Source organism: Camarhynchus parvulus, chromosome 7 (genome assembly GCF_901933205.1).
Source record: "Camarhynchus parvulus chromosome 7, STF_HiC, whole genome shotgun sequence".
NCBI classification, from domain to species: Eukaryota; Metazoa; Chordata; class Aves; order Passeriformes; family Thraupidae; genus Camarhynchus; species Camarhynchus parvulus.
This window is the reverse complement of record NC_044577.1, coordinates 31339482-31357316: the sequence shown is the minus strand read 5'-3', so window position 1 is coordinate 31357316 and position 17835 is coordinate 31339482. Positions and strand designations below refer to the sequence as shown.

The 17835-nt window shown below is 40.5% G+C and overlaps 1 protein-coding gene across 5 annotated transcripts in view; it reads right to left on the bottom strand.

The window, feature by feature from the left end:
* CCNT2 (cyclin T2) overlaps positions 1 to 17835 on the bottom strand; it is a 25821-nt gene extending 7986 nt beyond the window's left edge. For 2 of the 5 annotated variants that reach the window (XM_030952272.1, XM_030952270.1), the window contains exons 1-7: positions 17588 to 17835; positions 16779 to 16860; positions 10352 to 10480; positions 9794 to 9854; positions 8652 to 8714; positions 2371 to 2416; positions 908 to 1071 (exon numbers count right to left, since the gene is read on the bottom strand). In XM_030952272.1, coding sequence (XP_030808132.1) covers positions 908 to 1071; positions 2371 to 2416; positions 8652 to 8714; positions 9794 to 9854; positions 10352 to 10480; positions 16779 to 16860; positions 17588 to 17835 — 793 coding nt within the window. Of the gene's footprint in view, positions 1 to 907; positions 1072 to 2055; positions 2417 to 3162; positions 7398 to 8651; positions 8715 to 9793; positions 9855 to 10351; positions 10481 to 16778; positions 16861 to 17587 lie in introns of those variants that run through there. The other 3 variants (XR_004060879.1, XM_030952273.1, XM_030952274.1) reach the window with 3 other exon arrangements.

Here is a 17835-nt window from a genome sequence, read left to right as displayed (position 1 = left end):
GGGGGATTTTACAGATCCACACAATGTGTGTTTACCAAAGGCACAAACCCACAGCCAGGCGGGAAGGCAGCAGGGTGGTGTTTGGAACTGCAGCTACAGCTTAAAGAAGCCTGCCAAGACAGAAATGTTTGAACCTGCACTTTGAAGCTCACTCAGGTTCTGTGCTTCACATGACATCTACTCAATTTCTCACTTTCAAACTCTCCCTCCCCAGAGTGCCATTAAGGAAGAACAGCTCAGCAGAGGATAACAGCAGGCACAGAGAGTCAATGCTGGGCCATCTGAAACCTGGAGAACTCCACCACTGCTGTGAAACAAATGTTTCACTGCAGGACCAACAAAGTCCAACACACAGATCTGCAAGCCCCAGGAGCTCCCACCTCCTCTACAGCAGCACACCTGGCCCACAAATTCAGACTCCACTGTAGTAAATATGAACTTGAAAGACAGCAAACTTCTAGGTGTAGGGTGTTGTAGGCATATGCTTTCCTCTTACCAGAGTCTGAGATCCCACAAGCTACACCAAACTGTTAACACAGAACTGCCTTCATAAACATGGCAATTTTATGTACAGCCTGATGGACACAGTCACTGGAACAACACTGAGGTACCTGAAACAATCAGGACTGCATGAATTGCACGGACAGATTTCCATCTCTGTCTTGGTTCTGAAAAGCATTTAAAAGCAGGATTCTATCCTCCACCTGCAAAAGGTATGTGGACACCCCAGCCAACCCAAGTTTGACTTCTGAAGTTCTCCTCACTCCTATCCCTTTCTTTCACTGAAGATACAGCACATGAAGTCAGTGAGACTTAACTTCAGCTGAATGCTCTCACTACATAGTACGCTCCATCCTTACCATGAATAAACCCTTGAATTTCAAAGTGAGACAGGAGCACGACTTACCATCTAGTAGTTCTAGAGTAACTGAAGGATCTACATATTCCCACCAGTGTTTCCCATCAGTTGATACTGGAATCTCCCAGTTGGACCACTTGCAGGCCAAGTGAATGCACACACAAGCTATCACTGTGGGCTTGTACTGAAGACAGAATGTGGTAAGGTGAAGGCTGTTGCACACATTTCGTAATGAGGAACCAAAGGAAATCAAACATGTAAAACAGAAAACCCAAACAAATCAACCATTAACATACAGAATGAGACAGCTTGTCAATCAACAGCAGTTAAACATTTTGTTGAATAAGTTCATAAGATATCCTACTGCCCTAAGAAAACAAAGGGCGGGGCATTTATCTGGTAGAAAAGTTTAATTTGGTTTTGCTATCAAAAGCCTGAACAACAGTAAATAAATTTACCAATTATTGTCCTGTACTTAAGTACTAAAAAAGGGCAGTATAATACGGTGAATTAAATTCTGCAGTCTAATGCATAGAGCTAATTGTGCAGTCTCTGAATGAGACAATCAGAAGGTCCCCAGCAGTTCCACAGCAGCCAGGTGAGTTATCTGTGGGCTTTGCTTTCATCAGGCTTGGATTTGTGACATTTGTGATGTCCTCAGCTTCCAGCACCACAAACACATTGGTTCACTTTCACTTCTTTAGCATAACTTCTCTTAACAGCTGCTTAAGTACAGTATCTTGCCCATCAAGGAACCACCAGGAGTTATTTATTTATTTTGAACAGTTCTAATAACCAGCAGATACTGTTTAAAAACTCTATCTACACATAATGCAATTCTCTTAAATAAAGGTTAAAGTAGTTTTGCAAGAGGCAAATTGAAGTATTCAAGACTAAAGTCTGCTCTCTTAATTCTTTCTATGACAGGCTATTTCTACAAAACACCCACTAGGAATCCTAGGACTATAAATTTATCTAAGTACTTAAGTTTTAAAACTATATATTAATATTAAAGAGCTGTTTCTAAAAGAAATAACATTGGGCTAGTACTAGTCTATCTAAAAAGAAAAATCAGCTAGTTGAAAATATCTTAGGCCCACTAGAATTTTATAAGTTAAGACTGAATCAATATACTTAAAGTTAAGAGAAAACTGCCATTAACTACAAGTGTAAACTAAAAATAGTTTTGTACTTACCAAGATGCTCGGATTTCTAGGTTAAGTTTATCTCTTTGTAATCTTTAGCTGCTATTCAGGCTACCAATTTTAGACTTATGCACTCACAATCGAGAAAAAGTCATCAGAAAGCACCACTACACTTCTCATTGTGCATTTAAGCCCTTTGTGCCGTCAGGCCCTTGTCCAATACACCGCACTGCAGGCAGGGAGGTACCACCACGGGAGGTGGCCCAGTCCCCCACTGCAACAAGGGTAAGACACATCAGGGGGCCCTGCAGTAAAGGAAGCTATAGTGTGCTACAACAGTGCAACAAAGAGGTTCAGGATAACAACCTGTTGGTAGCCATGAAATAGGATGTCTGTGCCAAATCCTTGCTTGCTGTAAGAAAAGAAAAACAAGAGAGATTAAAGATCTGCACTAATTTGTCAGGTTCATTCCAAAATTCAAGCAGTTTTACCTTCCAAAAATCACTGTTGGGTATTTCTAAAGTACTGATCTGGCTTTAGCTAACTAGCCTTTAAAATAATCTTTTCTGAGACAGAGAAGACTGAGACACACTCAGTACGGGAGCTGGACTTGTCATTCCCTCAGTGCCCCTCCCTCCCCCTGCACAGCCCACAGCACAGCTCCCCTCCAACAGCTGCCAGGTGAGCACTCTCCTCTGGGAAGCGCTGCTTCCCCACCCTCACCTGCAGGGATCCCTGCTTGGAGCTGGGAGTGCAGCAGGCAGCCAGTCCCAGCCAATTCACAGCACAGTGCTCCATCTGCTCTTGGAGCAGGCCATGGCAGGGCACCCTCCCACCTCCCCAGAAACAGCCACACCTCTCTCCCAAAGCCCAGGAACACAGCCAGCCCCCAAGCCACGTGGGAAAAAAATCAGTTTTCTGCTCCTTCTAATTAAGAGCACTGTAGTCATAACATTTTGCTCCATATTTGTTAAATCTATGGCAAGGCTTCGACAGGAAACAGACAAATTCATTTGAGTTAGTCAGAAAAAAATACTGAAACAAACCACAGGACTGCAACATGCCAGGAATGAAAAACTGACTTGGGCTGTTACAGCCACAGAGTGCTGACCCCTAGAGTGACTCCCCAATGCTCCTCACTCAGGTAAGAGAACTTACTGTAACATGCATTTAATGGAATAGCTGGGCACAAGGGGTTTAACCGCAGATTGAATGCAGCCTTCATTGAATTCTTACTTTGACACTATCACTTGAAATCAGTGCTACCTGCAGAAAGCGTAGTGTTGAATTTTATGTCAAAGGGAATACTGTTAAACTTTTATTTTAATAATATTTCTAGAAAGTTTGAGAAATACTACAGTGGCTTTTAAATTTAGTTTTTAAAAAGCATATTAAAATGTGATTTAACTCAACTTCTGATAATTGCCAAGGAATAAAATTCAGATTTGTTTTTATGCTACACAGCCAGGAAGTGCCATAATCTAAGAAGAATGTGGAAGTTGCAAGGTAACAGGATCTGTTCCTACACACAAATTCTACTAATCCATAATAATCAGAAGGTGAACTGACAATGTGTTATGCCATAATATTTAGTTTGCATGCTGTAATGGTAATTGCATGCCAAAAAACCAAGCAGTTCAACCTCTTCCTCCCATCTAAAAAGAAGGTGGAATCACAAAAAAAGAAAAAAAAAAAGGAAAAAGGAAAATGAGATTGTCATAACAAATAAAAATACACAATGGTTGAGTAAGACTGAAATTGATGTCTTGCTCTTCATTTTTCATCAAAGCAATACCTAAAGGATCTTCAATGTTTTATATATTCTATAAAGTTACATGTTTGAATTAAGGGAGCAAGACCAAGAAGCACTTCTACTCTCACTGAAATGTCCCTTCTGGACAAGGAAGAAAAGCAGATGCCAGAAAACTTCTATTTAACATCAGCTTGAAAGATGAGTAAATCATAACACATACCTGGAAGAAAAGAATCACATCTTGAAACACACACTTTAGCCTCAATCAAAAATCACTCTGCTAAATGCCTTACCTATACTAAAAGCAGTATGATTCTGTTTCAATTTACTTACAGCTAAATAATAATCATTGCCAAAACCAGCAAGAAACTTCAGCTCACAACTAAAGCCTTTGATAACACAAAGCACAACTGAAAATATCCGTCCCAAACTCTTCTATGTAGGGCAGCTTTGGTTTAGCAGAATCCATCAATGAAATTAAATCTAATGAATTTTGGTTCCTGTATTTTGGTGATTTATTTCCATTATAGTAGTGGAAAGTGCATCTCCAAAATTTAAATCATCTTGAAGCAAGGGCTAAAACAAGCCAGCAGAGCTGCTCTTACAACTCACAAGCCACAGGACCGATGGCTACGACACCAGCCATGAATGACCAGTTTTAGATTTTAGCATTCAGGAGTGATTTCAAACATCCATCCTGTCTCACTGCTGCAGAAGCAGCCATAAGACAGGGATTAGTGAAATAGTCATCAATATTTGGAAACAGGACTTGCTGTCTGACACCTTCTGAGAGGCTGTGTCCAAGGAACTGCCAACTGGAAACCAAAATGCTTTTTGCTGGGCACAGCACTCAATTCACTGCTTGCAGTTCCAAGATACCTGAGTCTTTTCTTCAACACAGCTTATCTTGGATCTTGGGATGCTCATGAAAATGTGACTGCCAAGTCCCCATTAGGAGCTGGTAACTGGCTATGCCTGGACCCTGACAATCTGTGAGCATTCCCCAGAAAGAGGAGATTGCAGATAAGCCAGTCAGCATCAGAAGAGAGAAGCTTGCTGAAGTCCTTCTGGCAAAAGCAGAAAGCCCCAGGTTCTGAACAGAGGAATGCTGGAAGGTGCCTGTTGTATCAGGAAAGGGCTGGAGGAGGCCATGGTGTAGGCATTCAGGTCTGAGCAGTCCTGGTGGCTTTATTTCTTGAAAGTATTTAAGGCTTGGGAACAGGCCCACAAAAACCTGGGGTCAAAGTTCAGAATGGGAAGGCCGCCTGTAGCAAGTGCTGGAGTGCAGCTGGTGTTTCACATCTTTCCACACCTTTAAGATTCAAATTTTCGTCATGAAAATACCCTCTGAAAAAGCTGATGCATTTTCACCTTGTCTTCTGCTGATTTTGTCTTTCTCAGCCTGATTTAAGCAATGGCATCTGCTCACAGATACTATGGGATATTTGAAGGATTTGACAGTGCAATTTTCAGAACAGATTAGTAAGGATCATGGGTGTTCGAGATACCTGATAACCTGCAGAGCAGCGAGAACAATCCTAGAAATCCTTGAGATCTCATCTTCAGTTCCAAAAGGTTGTGTTCCAACAGAGAAAGGAGTGACTGAAGACTTCCCAAGATGGAGATGAGGATACAGATTCCAAGTTTCACCAGAAGCAGGCTGAGAACAGACTGATTTTGCACCAGTGTAAGAGGACCATGCCACAATCTTGGCACCAGGGCAGTTCCACTGCTGATCATTCAGCTAGTGTTGAAGGCAGCAAGGGCCAAAACCAGGACAGTTTTTGGTGTTTTGGTGGGGTTGTTTTTCCCCTTTTCTTTTTTCCTTTCTTCTCTTCACTACTGGAGCATTCTTGGAATGGACACTGAAGCTCGCTGACAGGCCCTCACATATCCACTGCCTTCAGATTCCTTAGACCTGTGGGATCCTAAGGAATGATGGTCCTGTCTCCTCTTCTCAGTCTCTTGACACTGAGGAAGAATGGTGCAGAAAAAATACTAAGCCCACACCATTTTCCTTGTCTGCTATACTGACCAAACTGCAAAGATGGAATAATTTCATTAACCCATGAGTCTCTGAATGCTAGAAGGAGTAACTAGGTATTGTATGCCTGAACACCATGAATCATTATCTACATATCCAGTCACTCCTTCTCTGCAATGATCTGTGTTGTCTAGTAACACCGTCAAAAAGGCTTTCAATTTTAGAGAAGAATTAATTTTTTCTTTAGTTGTATGTTGAAGCAATTATATTTATTTGCACCAACTCCCACTCATCTTCAGCTTCCAGCAATTCATTCTGGTGCGCCACTGCCAGACTAGACAGTCTTCTGACAAAGGACTTGGTTGAGTTTTTTGAGCATCATCAACACAACCTGGGTTTTTATTTTTTCATTTTGTTTTTAAAGGGGAGAGCTTACAGCTTAATAATGGGTAACAGTGACTGCATAAAACAAATTACCCTGGGTGCAAGACAGCAAAAATTGATGGAGAGAATCAGCCATCCTCTGAGGCACTGCAGTTTAGCCAGCCAAAGGGCCCTTTCCCACCACCTGACAAGGCAGGGCACAAACCCTAAGCCAGATCCTGAAGCACACTTGCAGACCTCAGCTAACATTGCTGCTTCCTTTTTGATAGTCAGACATGACATTCCTCCCTTCCTCCTCTCTATAAACATGCAGTTGGAAGTTTTAATCGTAACAGGCTTGGGTAAGTTATCATCTTTATTCAGAAAAGGTATCTCTGCCTTCTGAAAAGGTGGTTTTTTTGTCCAAGATGAGGTTACCAGAAGTGGATGAAGTAACCTTGGATTTCTTTAACTTCTCAGTCAATCCCTTTAGCACTAAAGGTTTAACACTGAAAAATCTCAGGCATATTTTAAAAGCTTCAGGACTCAGATATCTGAGTGTTACATCTACTGACCTTGAAAACCCATCCTTTCCAATAAATAAACGTTCAGGGACAGAAAACTAAACTCCTACCGCTGTGTCTTTGAAGTTAATCACAGTGCCCATGGGCCCATCTCCCTGTCCTCTCAACACATAAAACCAATGTTCCATGGCAGTTATTCTGTCCTTGCCTGTCTTGCATGCATGACTTCAAATCTCATGCCTGATGTTTTAAATGAATTAATTAGTTTCCTTTTTCTTATTTTGATATGAGGTACTCAAATCTTGTGTTCACAGTCTACACCACTCCTAGGGACATGCTCCCAAGGATTCCAACTACACACACACTAAGGAGCACACGTCTTACAGTGAGCAGGTTTTTGAACATCAGAGACATTACATTCACTGTGCACCAGTCCTTGAGCTACATTGATTTTCAGCCCTCACTGAAGTCTTCAGATTCCAAGGTTTGATATCACTTTAGACTTCTAAGTATTTTTTCAAGTCTTCTGATATTAAATACTAGTTTAAAGATGTCAAATTAAAAAATTCACAGTATCTTCAAAGTATGAACTTTGTCAGTACAAAAAAATTAGCTTACAAAACACAAAGGGAAAGGCTGAACTGCTTTAGAGGGGTATCTGCCCTTGATGAAAGGCTATCCAGTTTGTGTAGCAGTGTGCCTGTAGGCTTGAGTGACACACTCTGATGTGGAAATCCTGAGGCAATACAACATTCCCCCACCCCTCCCCACAGCCCCAGACACCAAACAGAAGCACAGGGGCTCCCCAAGAGAGTAAAACGTGCTCACATTTACAGTGACCAACAGCTAAGAAAAGCCAAAACAAAACCCTACAGAGCAGCTGGTGCAGACTACTGAGAGTTCAGGTGCAACTGGACTCGTGCACCAAGTCACAACCAAATCTGGGCAGAAAGCAGAGAATCATTATCTTACAGCAAGGAGAGCAATGAAACTACTTTAAATGCAACCAAGTTACAGCAGCAGCCCTACTCAGTGTCCAAAGACACTCACCAGGAAGCTACAGCACATAAGAGACACCCTTCTTTAAAAGAACAACATTAATTCCAGAGTTACTACAAACCAAATCTAGTTAACAGGGTCAGGCTGTAACTAAATTTTATACATTTAATAGAGGGAGAAGAAAAAACACCAAAAACTTAGAAGAACTTATGCATTTTTCACTGCAAAACCAGCTAATGACTAGAGACTAACAACCATGGTCTAATAATTTCAAAACACTTTTTACTTAAGAAACATAATTGAAGTGAAAAGCTTATTTTAGATGCTTTCACAACTGAAACTTAGTTTTTTTATCCTACATCTTATAAGAGGGTGTTTTAATCTTTTTTTAAAGCTCCAAGAGAAACCAATTCAAGAATTAAAGAAGATGTGCCAAAATGCCACAAAAAATATAGAGAACAAAACAGGTTTCTAGCCTGTCAGATTAATGAGCTGCAGACAAGTTACAGGATATGTTTAACTAAAGGTTTGGGGTTTTGTGCTGCCATCCAAAACAGTAAGGACACACTGCTACAGAAAAACAATTAGTCACACCTATTTGCATGTGACAGCAGACTTGCTATGCGCTCCCCATCCCTCAGTCCATTACCTGAAAAGATTTGCTAAGACAAAAAGCTGGCATTAGCCATCAATTGGCAAAACTACTTCAGAGTGAAAATCATCAGCTCAGAACCATACTATGGACCTGGCCAATCAGTCTGCAACTGCTGACTGCTTCTGGCATTCCAAAACACATGGAACTGTTAAAAACAAAGCTAATAAGAAAACAAAAAAAAATTATGAAGGACAAAAGACTGGACTCTGTGACTCTCTAAAGGTAAATATCAAACTTTTAATAATTAATTTTAAACATACTCTTTGGATAACATAGTTGGTGAAAAATCATGTTAGACAAATAACATTACTTTCAAATTTTACAAGAAAGGTAAAAAAGGACTTACAGAAGTGGTTAAAAGTCACTGACCTCTCACTAACTGTGTACATTTCACAACATCTGTGTGTGGATGTTCAATGGTAATCTCAAAACCTGGGGAGTTACAAATACATTTTAGAATTATACATTTGCATCTGTAAAATAAAAAGCAAACCCCTTATGTTTCCCCACAGATCTAAAATATTTGCTGAAACTTTGCACTGCAGAATAAATAACACTATTTAAGTGCCTTTTATTCTTTATCTTTTCATATTTTTGAATGATAGATGGTAAAGTCACTTTGTAATCCATTACTAAAACATTCCTCCAGTAATGTCAAATCCTGTACACACATAACCTGGGAAATTACAATCTTTTTAAAGCGGAATATATCTGAACAACTTCTAGCAAGTTACTAAGTCAGTAAAAACTGTACTGCAAACAAAATGGTGTGCATGTATACTTTTATTAATTGATTTCTAGCACTTGAACATATTGCACGTATGAAATTAGAAATTAAATAAATTCGTAGATCCGTGACTTAAGAAACCCTTCTTGATTTATGACACTGTTTTAAGAACTAGGTCACTACTGTGAGCTATTTTTTTTTAACAATACCCCAAGTGGTATTTAAGAATATCTGAGCAAGCCAGTGTTCTCAAGCCTCTGGCTGTAATTGTCTCTATGGTATTTTAGTCAGAACAGTGTCTTGACAAAACATTCCACTTCAAATTTTCAAATGGAATCATCTGAATCCATTAAATGGCTACTCTACAACTTGTTTTCTTCAGAGTCAGCACCTGCTGAAATACATAATGGAAAGGCAGAATAGGGAAGAGCACTGGGTACAAATATCTTTCCAACTGCTTCAGGACATGCACAGCCAGCCTACTACACCAAGCTACCTTATGGGAAGAAATGTCAATGTAATTACTACTTGGAGTAAAATTTATTTGGAAGCCTACACATTTCTACCTCAAACTGTCAGAAACATCTCTTTCACACGTACAGACACACTTTTCCTCTTCACAGTGAACACAGCAGAACTGCTAACACAAAACTAAATTCAGAAGTTATGCAGGAAAACAGTTAAATTCTAGTGTACCAATAGCACATCAAAAATCCAAATTATTTGGGTCCCACTAGCTTGTCATGGCAAGCTGGCTGCACAGGAGGTATTTAGAAAGACATACCTAAAGTTTGAAGCATTATTGTTTCAAGTATAACCAGCTCTTGGGCTTGTTGAAGGTATGCCTGAAACAAACAAGCAGACAGGTGAAGACACAGCAATGAGAACTTCACTCACACAGTGCCTCAGTGGTACAGCACTGGCAACACAGGACACAGCACCAGTACCCAGGCCAGTGAGCACTGACAACTCACAACGCTTCACACCGGGGTTACTCTCCTCCACCAGTACACACACTGCTACAAATTCAGCTCCACCTGCCTGCCTTTCACAAGATTAACTTAGTCTGGATCTCAGACAATCTATTCCAGCAAAGCATTTTTGGGAGGTCAGGTGGGTGCTGTAAGAATTTCAAGATGGAGCAATCTCTTCAAGTTTCATAACAAATAAGTGAGTCTTTAAGAAACTGCATTAAGTGACAGAAAGACTTAAATGGTACAAAAACAAAGGCTTTTCTTCCTAGGCTGCAGAGAGCAATATTCCAGTAAGACAATGTAACAAATCATTAGATGAAATGACATCTTTCAAACCATGTATCTTTGAAACCATAACTTCCACCTACATCACTCTTTGTATCCAGCTGTGGCTCTTGAGGATGAAGACAGGCATTTGCTACTTTAATAACATGTTCAAGTTTCCGTGGCTGTTCTTCCACTTTTGCAGCCAAAAACAATGCCGTGGGAGACATTATCTGAAGAAGAAAAACATGTGTATTTTTTAACTTTTTACAAGCAGGACTTGAATTTTTGTGGAGTCTAAACTAGCACAGAAAAGCTTTAAGAAGTTGGATTTGTGGTTTTTTTTTTCCAGTTTTGAAGTCATGCAAGGCAACAAAAATATAACTAGTCATGTTTTATTTTGTAACTGATGCAATCCTCTCAGCAGCACAGGGAAGGAGTAGCATAATGTTAAATTACATTTGTAAGTAAAATGTCTGAGGTCAAACTAATTCTAGTTCAACATGAAATATTTTGGCCCAGAAGACTTAGTCACAGTAGAACAGGCTGTTTCAAGTTAAATATACCTCATGAGAAAGTTCATCCAATTTCTTGCACAGAGCAAGTCACTACACCATCTTTTCAGTAAAACAGCTTATCACAAGTTCTGGTAGCATTTAATTCTCCCAAAGAGTGAGAAACTTTGCAGAGAACTTTAATAAAAACAGCTTGTTAAATAAACATACGTTCTACAAGTACAAGAAACTTTATATATACACATATATTCTTAGAAACTTTACTATATGCCCAGCAGTATCTGGAGAACAAAGCATAAGGATTTGTAAAACACCAGTTCTATCAATGTTAGTAAAGACTACATACTATATTTAAAGATGAAAATTTACATGAAACTCTAGGTGTCATAGGGTGGCAGTTCAGTATCACCTAAGAGTTAGCTGTGAAGTAGAATTTTGGTACCTGCTGTCAGCTACAGTGACTGATGTGTGCAGACAGAACACAGCAAACCACCAACCACTGATGAATTAGGTTCTCTTTGCATGCAAAAGCTGCCCATGTTAACCAGGAATTAAAATGGTACTAGAAATCATCTAGACATGGTGCAAGTATTGGATTTCTCATTCAATGTCCAAACAAAACTAGGCTAAATAGGAGGCATAGCACCTCTAAAGTCAGATTTGCTTTTTTTTTGCCAGTAAGCAGCCCCTTTTGATGCCAAAATGAAACATTTGGTATAAAAATTTACAATATATGCAAAACTGCAACAAACTAATTAAACATTTAAAGGATTAAATTTCAGAAGCTTTCAAATGTACTGAGAGTACTTTTTTGCATCCTTAAATCACTTTGAAATGTCTGCTTGGATCTTAAGTAAAACTTTCAAGTTGGCAGACTTGAAAATTGGTAAGGCAATACTCTTTGATGAGTAGAAGTGTGCCATGAGAAATCTCAGTCTATAAAAACTAACCACCCCAAACAAGTCACAGGGAGCAAATTCTTTTACAAGGGAGACAAGAACCCCTGTTTTCTTTTTAAGAATCTTGTAACCTAAGCCTGATGAACAAATGAAATAAAAACCCAAGGTGAAGTGTTGCTGAACAAGGCCATATTAGCACTGTCATTTAATACTTCTGATGATTCTGTAGAAGTTCCTATCCCCATTGCTTGAAGTAATGATTTAAAATTCTGGAAGGAATTTCCTTTGCCAAGGACATACGACTTGAAATGTGTCTCACACTGGGAGGTAAAACTTTTAAACAGTAAATATGATGGAAACACTTTCTGGAGTTCAAAAAGTGAGAGTATCAACAGCTCTGAAGTGGCAGAAAATGCAGAAGATGTCAGGCAGTGCACACAGGCATAACCCAAGACACACACACATCATATAAAGGTATTTTACAGAACTCAATTTTCAACAACTGCCATGGCTGAAAATATTTCCATTTCACAGAGGAATTATTTGAACCAAGTCACCAATGACCAGATAATTAAACCATCAGCAAATTCTCACTCACTGTTACTCTGTGTCTGACTGCACCAAAGTTCTACTTCTTTCCAAAAAAGCACAATCAGGCTGACTTCAGGATCTCTTCTGGTTTACTGAAGCGGATCAGATCTGGCCAAGAAGTCTACACACAATTCCTGATCTCCAAGACTTTACACAAAACACAGCTCTGGAGGCTGATTAACTCAAGCTGATTAACTGTCATATAACTCTGGTTCATCAGAAATCTATGTACAGCCCAATTAACTATTTCCTTCAAAAAGAAGTGTTGGCTTCTGGCCAAAGAATTTCAGGTCTTTATCCTATCTAGGGCAAGGGTTCTCACTCTCAGTTTAGAGTAGGCCATTATTTTTAGTTCCCTTGGTATTGATTCAGAAAAATAGACATCCTAGTAAAATTCCAGACTTGGCACAAATGTAGTCTTCAGTGAACACACCCTGCTAAGTGTCTAACTGGCAAAGTTACTCAAATGCTTTCATTCATTTCCAATTACCAAAAATGGCAAAAAAACCCAAGCAAAGTAGAACAAAAAAAGCACAATTAAAGAAACATATTTGACAAAGCAATAGTGTATTTCCTATATATAAATATCTTAATTTTATATCAATCAAAATAACTTAGAGTAATTATATACTATGCATCCCTAATAGTCTTTGAGAAATCTTCAGAACACATGTGATATATGACATTAAATCCCACTTTATTACTAGCCAAGTCTCACAGAAATAGAAAAAATCCCCAAAACATAAGAGCCTTGTTTACACAACCCAAAAGCACTATACAGCAAGTTTCACTGGGAACTGTGGTACAAGCCCTTTTTCACTTAAAAAGTAAAAGGCAGTGTAATGACAAAGGCACTCAAAAAAAGCTCAGAACACATCAGCAGCATGCATGTAGTTTTCTGAGATCTCCCTCTCCCCTCCAATGCCAATATTAGTATGTTTTTAGACTGATACAGTTTAGCCTAAGACATAAAGTGCTTACAGTCTATGAGACGGTTTTCAAGTTTGAACACAAAGAGCTGTGAAGAATTTTTATTATTATAACCAGGAGCTCACATTGCATAAAAGCAGCAAATATGTTAAATTGCACTATTAAAACCAGAACTGAAGTACCCAAAACAGCCTCACTAGAGCTTGAAGCGTATTATGAAAGTTTCAAGAACTTTGCAAAACTGCAAAGTCAACTGTTTAATACTGTGATTTGGACAGGGCACAAGGAAGGGAATGCAGAGGACTGGAAACAAAACAGCCTCCACACAACTCACCTACCTTGCACTTGAAGGAAAACAATTCCTCATGCAGCCTTCTGTAGGCTCTTCACTAAGCTCCACTGTATGTCACAAAAACCCCTTCACATCATCAAGACTATTTTCAACTGGCTGGCTGGTATTCCACATGGCATTTCTAAGGATTATATTTAAAAACTACAGCTCCCATTTGGGTGCCTTACCTCTCACTGCCAGCATATGAAGGATTTTCCCCCCCCTTTCTGTTCTTCAAATCAGTGTACTGAGGAGTAAGCATCCAAAAGAACTATTTGCTATATAACAACGTAACACACAAGTTACATTGAAACAGTATTTGCAGAAGAATTTTAATTTTGAAGATATTTTAAAGTATAATAGTGAGGCTAGTACTCCCTATTAAAAGCCAGCAAGCTCCCTCCCCATCCCAATATTAGCACAGACTAACTTTATACTCAGCAACCCAAAGTTCCTATGCCCTGGTCAGCAATGCAGAAAGAATAATTTGTGCTGAGGAGATCCAAAGTAGCTCCTGTCATTTGCACAGCCAGGGAAATTAGTAGTCAGGGCATCCAATTCTGCTTCCTAGAATTGGTAAAGTAAATTTCCATCCTCACTGGGGCACAGCAACCTTGTAAGGACTTTGCCTACCTTGACTGCAACATCCAAACCTCAATACTTTCTTCTTTGTACCTAAATGCAAATACTCAGTAGGTAATCCAGAGCAACTCAAAAGTGACTTGCTAGCTCACAGTAATTTCACAAAAAAGGGGATGTTTGGCCAATAAGCAGTACATATAATACATTCCCAATGAACCAAGACTACATTAACTGGTACATGCCACCCCTGAGGCTCTACAGATTGAAGATACTGTTGGGAATTCTGTTCCCTGTTCACAGATGACTCAAACTCCTGAAAGCCTGTAAAACTGTTTAGCAGTAACTTTTACTAAAGAAAAAGCCCATAAAATTAAGACAACAACTATTCAGCAACTGAGCTTCCATTAGAATCCCTGTTTGTTAACAATTAAGTGCATGTCACATACATGGCATACATGTGTATTTGTGTAACCTGGCAGTTACACATGATGATAAATGTGCAAGTGCTTATTACCATACAAAAAACATTCATCTACCAATAAAACAAGACAACACAGGCCACATTTTTTCAGCTGAAGATCATAAGGCATTCTGACTAATGGCCATCTAATTTTCTAGCCCCAGCATTCAGATTCCTTCCTGCCATGGATAAACAGCACCACGTGCACACAACAAAAGAAATATTAGATATACTGCATAGGTCTTACCTTTGAAATGGCCAGTACCTTACTATTCCTTTCCAAGGGTTACTTTCTTCTTGCAGAGATGAATACTGTTACATTTTTTAGCTTGCCAAGTACTCTGAAGAGTTGATATTAAGTATTTATTAGAGTTCTCGGCTTTTGCTTTCTCTGCAGAGGACCTAATGGATGGTTTGGGAGTATTTTAAAAGTGACTCCACTCACTGACACCCTCTTTGCCCTGCAGAATTGTAAAAAGAAAATGCTCTTGCCCATCAGCACACACACAAAGCCACTCTCTGGCCTTATGTTCATTAAGAATTACAAAAAGGAGTTCAGCAAGAATCAGTACTGCTGAGGTACAACCTGCAGCTCACTTGCCTTTAACTCTGAACATTATTACCTGAGAATTAATTAAACAGTACACTTCCCTCCCCTGTAATAGCTGCAGTTTCCATGGCAGTCTGCCCTTACATAGCTTACTTCTGAATTTTAACATTCATAATTTAACCCAAGCCGTATTTTTCATATAAAGAGCATTACACATTCAAACACTACTGCACTGCCAGTTCCAAGTGACTGTCATTCACCAGCACCCAGTGAAAACCCAAACTCAGCAGCCCAAACTCCTTGCTGCCTAAATCTAGCCCAGATTAGCAGCTGACAGTGCAAGCAGCACTCCAGCAGGTGATATAACAGGTATGTGGGTCTATATATAAACACAGCAGCTCCACACTGAGCCATCTCTCCACCCCAAGCAGCTCTAGTTTATCAAGCCCACAAGCCATTCAACAGAAAACTTTGGATGCCTCACCAGCTCCAGGTTACTGCTACATAGGCAGAACAGCAGCAGGAGGGGAGAAAGAGGAACTTGTAAGGATGAACACACTGCAGTTCTGGTAACAAGCTGCTGGAAACTTGAGTTTAGCTCAGATTTTGCATGAAAAATAACTATATACACTTCTGAAATGTACCTACAAACATATATGTGCTTCCAGCTAAACAGGCACCAAACAAGATGCCCATTTGCTCAGCCAACAATAATGAACAAATTCATGACAGGAAGAAGAGTTGGCTCTCCTTGTACCCCAGTGTGTACCTGCCCCAGCTGCAGAGATGGCAAGGTTTGCAGGAGTCTACTCCTTGGTAGGTAAAAGTCTGCTCTGACCTAGACCTAACATCTGTCTCAATCTGTTTTGTCATTAGAAGATCTAAGAAAACTCATCCTTAACATTTAAACCACCATCACTATTGACTGTTCTTCCTTAAAACAAACAAACCCCAAGAACACCTAGACTATTATATTACTATTATTTTTCCACCTATTGCATCTAGTACTGGACATTCAAAAAAAGAAGCCTGACATTCCCAAGTTATCTCCAGTTCCATACCTGTTCCAATATCCCTCAATAACAGCTAGCATTTTTACTGAAACATTCTGTTCTTAACAACATATTCTGTGTTCAGAGTCAACATATCCAGGTTATTAGACAAAACAAGATTTACCTCAACACATGCAAAATTTTTTCTTATCTAATATGACTTACCACTTAAGATTAGACTAGCTAAAACAATTTACACTGCTTCAGGAACAGCTACATAATCCATATGGATATATACACATTATCATTGTCAGACACACCATGCCAGAACTTCCACTGACTTCACCAAGAAAAATGTGTGTTCCTACACATTAGCCTTTCAAGCTTCAGCACATAAACACCAGCCACATTTGAAATATCTACATGTATTCCTCACACATCTGAAATGTGCTTGCTGATGGTGCCTATTTATTTTTCATTTAGATGTTAGAAGATAAAATCTAAGTGCCACTAGTTAAAGTAATCGAAAGTTGAAAACAAGTATCATTACTGCTTCGAAACCATTGATAAGAAGCTAGAATTCCTAAAAACAAATCACACTTCACACTCCTGCGTAACACTTCTCAGTCAGAACTGCCAGAATTATGGGCATGCTATTACCAAACATAAAATCATACTTACATTTCGATTGAATTTTGTGAAGGAATGATGCATATAAAACCTGTGCATGTAAACAATTGCAGTATTTATGGTAAGCTGAGATCTGGAAGATTAAATGAAGGAAACACTACATATTAAGAAAACTGTCGACAAGACCTGAAAGCGATGCGCTTTCCATATCAATCACTGCTCGCAACATATTGTCTTCAGCCGAAAATGGATTAGGGACGTGACACTTCAGAACTTAACTGATATTAACACACCCTTAACTGATATTAACACGTATCGTTCCCATCTGTTCCGCAGACCATGTGGAGATTCCTACGCCAGGCTCCCCACAGTCACCCACGGAATGAGAACTCCTCAATGGGCGACACACACTGAAACACTCTAGTGCTTTTGTTTTGTTCCAGTTCAACTATTTCAGTCAGGGATTTGAGGGTCTGGCCTTGCTCTGATCGATTTTTTTTTCCCCTTCAAAAAAAATCACATTAAAGAACGGCTAAGGAGTTTTACCCTTTCGGAGAAAACAGCAACTCGGGTTTACTTTAGGAAAGCCCCAAGGAGCGGCTCCGGCCGGCAGCGCGGCGGTGAGGGCAGGTGGGGAGCCGCGTCCCCGAGCGCCGACAAAGAGCGCGGCGCGGGGGCTTCGCCAGGCTCCTCCTCCCATTCTGTGCCTCCAGGCCACGGCTCCATCCCGGGGAGCGCCGGCCGGGGCTGCGGACCACCGGCAAGGCTCCCGGGGACGGCTCCCACGCCACGAAAAAGGTCTCCCGCCGCCCCTCCACGCGCGGCCCCCGCCGCCCTCACGCCCGTCCCCGCTCGGATACACGTTGAGGCGCTGGCCCATGTCTTGGATGAGGTTGGCCGCCTGCTGCCGGTAGGAGAGCTCCTTGTCGGCCTCCACGCCGCAGCGCCGCGAGGGCGTGTTCTCCAGCTGCTCGCGGCTGAAGAACCAGCGCGACGCGGCCGAGGAGCCGCCGCCGCCCCGCGCTGCGGACCCCGCGGAGCCCGCGCCCGCCGCCGCCATGACACCTCCTCCTCCTCCTCCTCCGGCGCCTCCTCCCGCCGCCTCCAT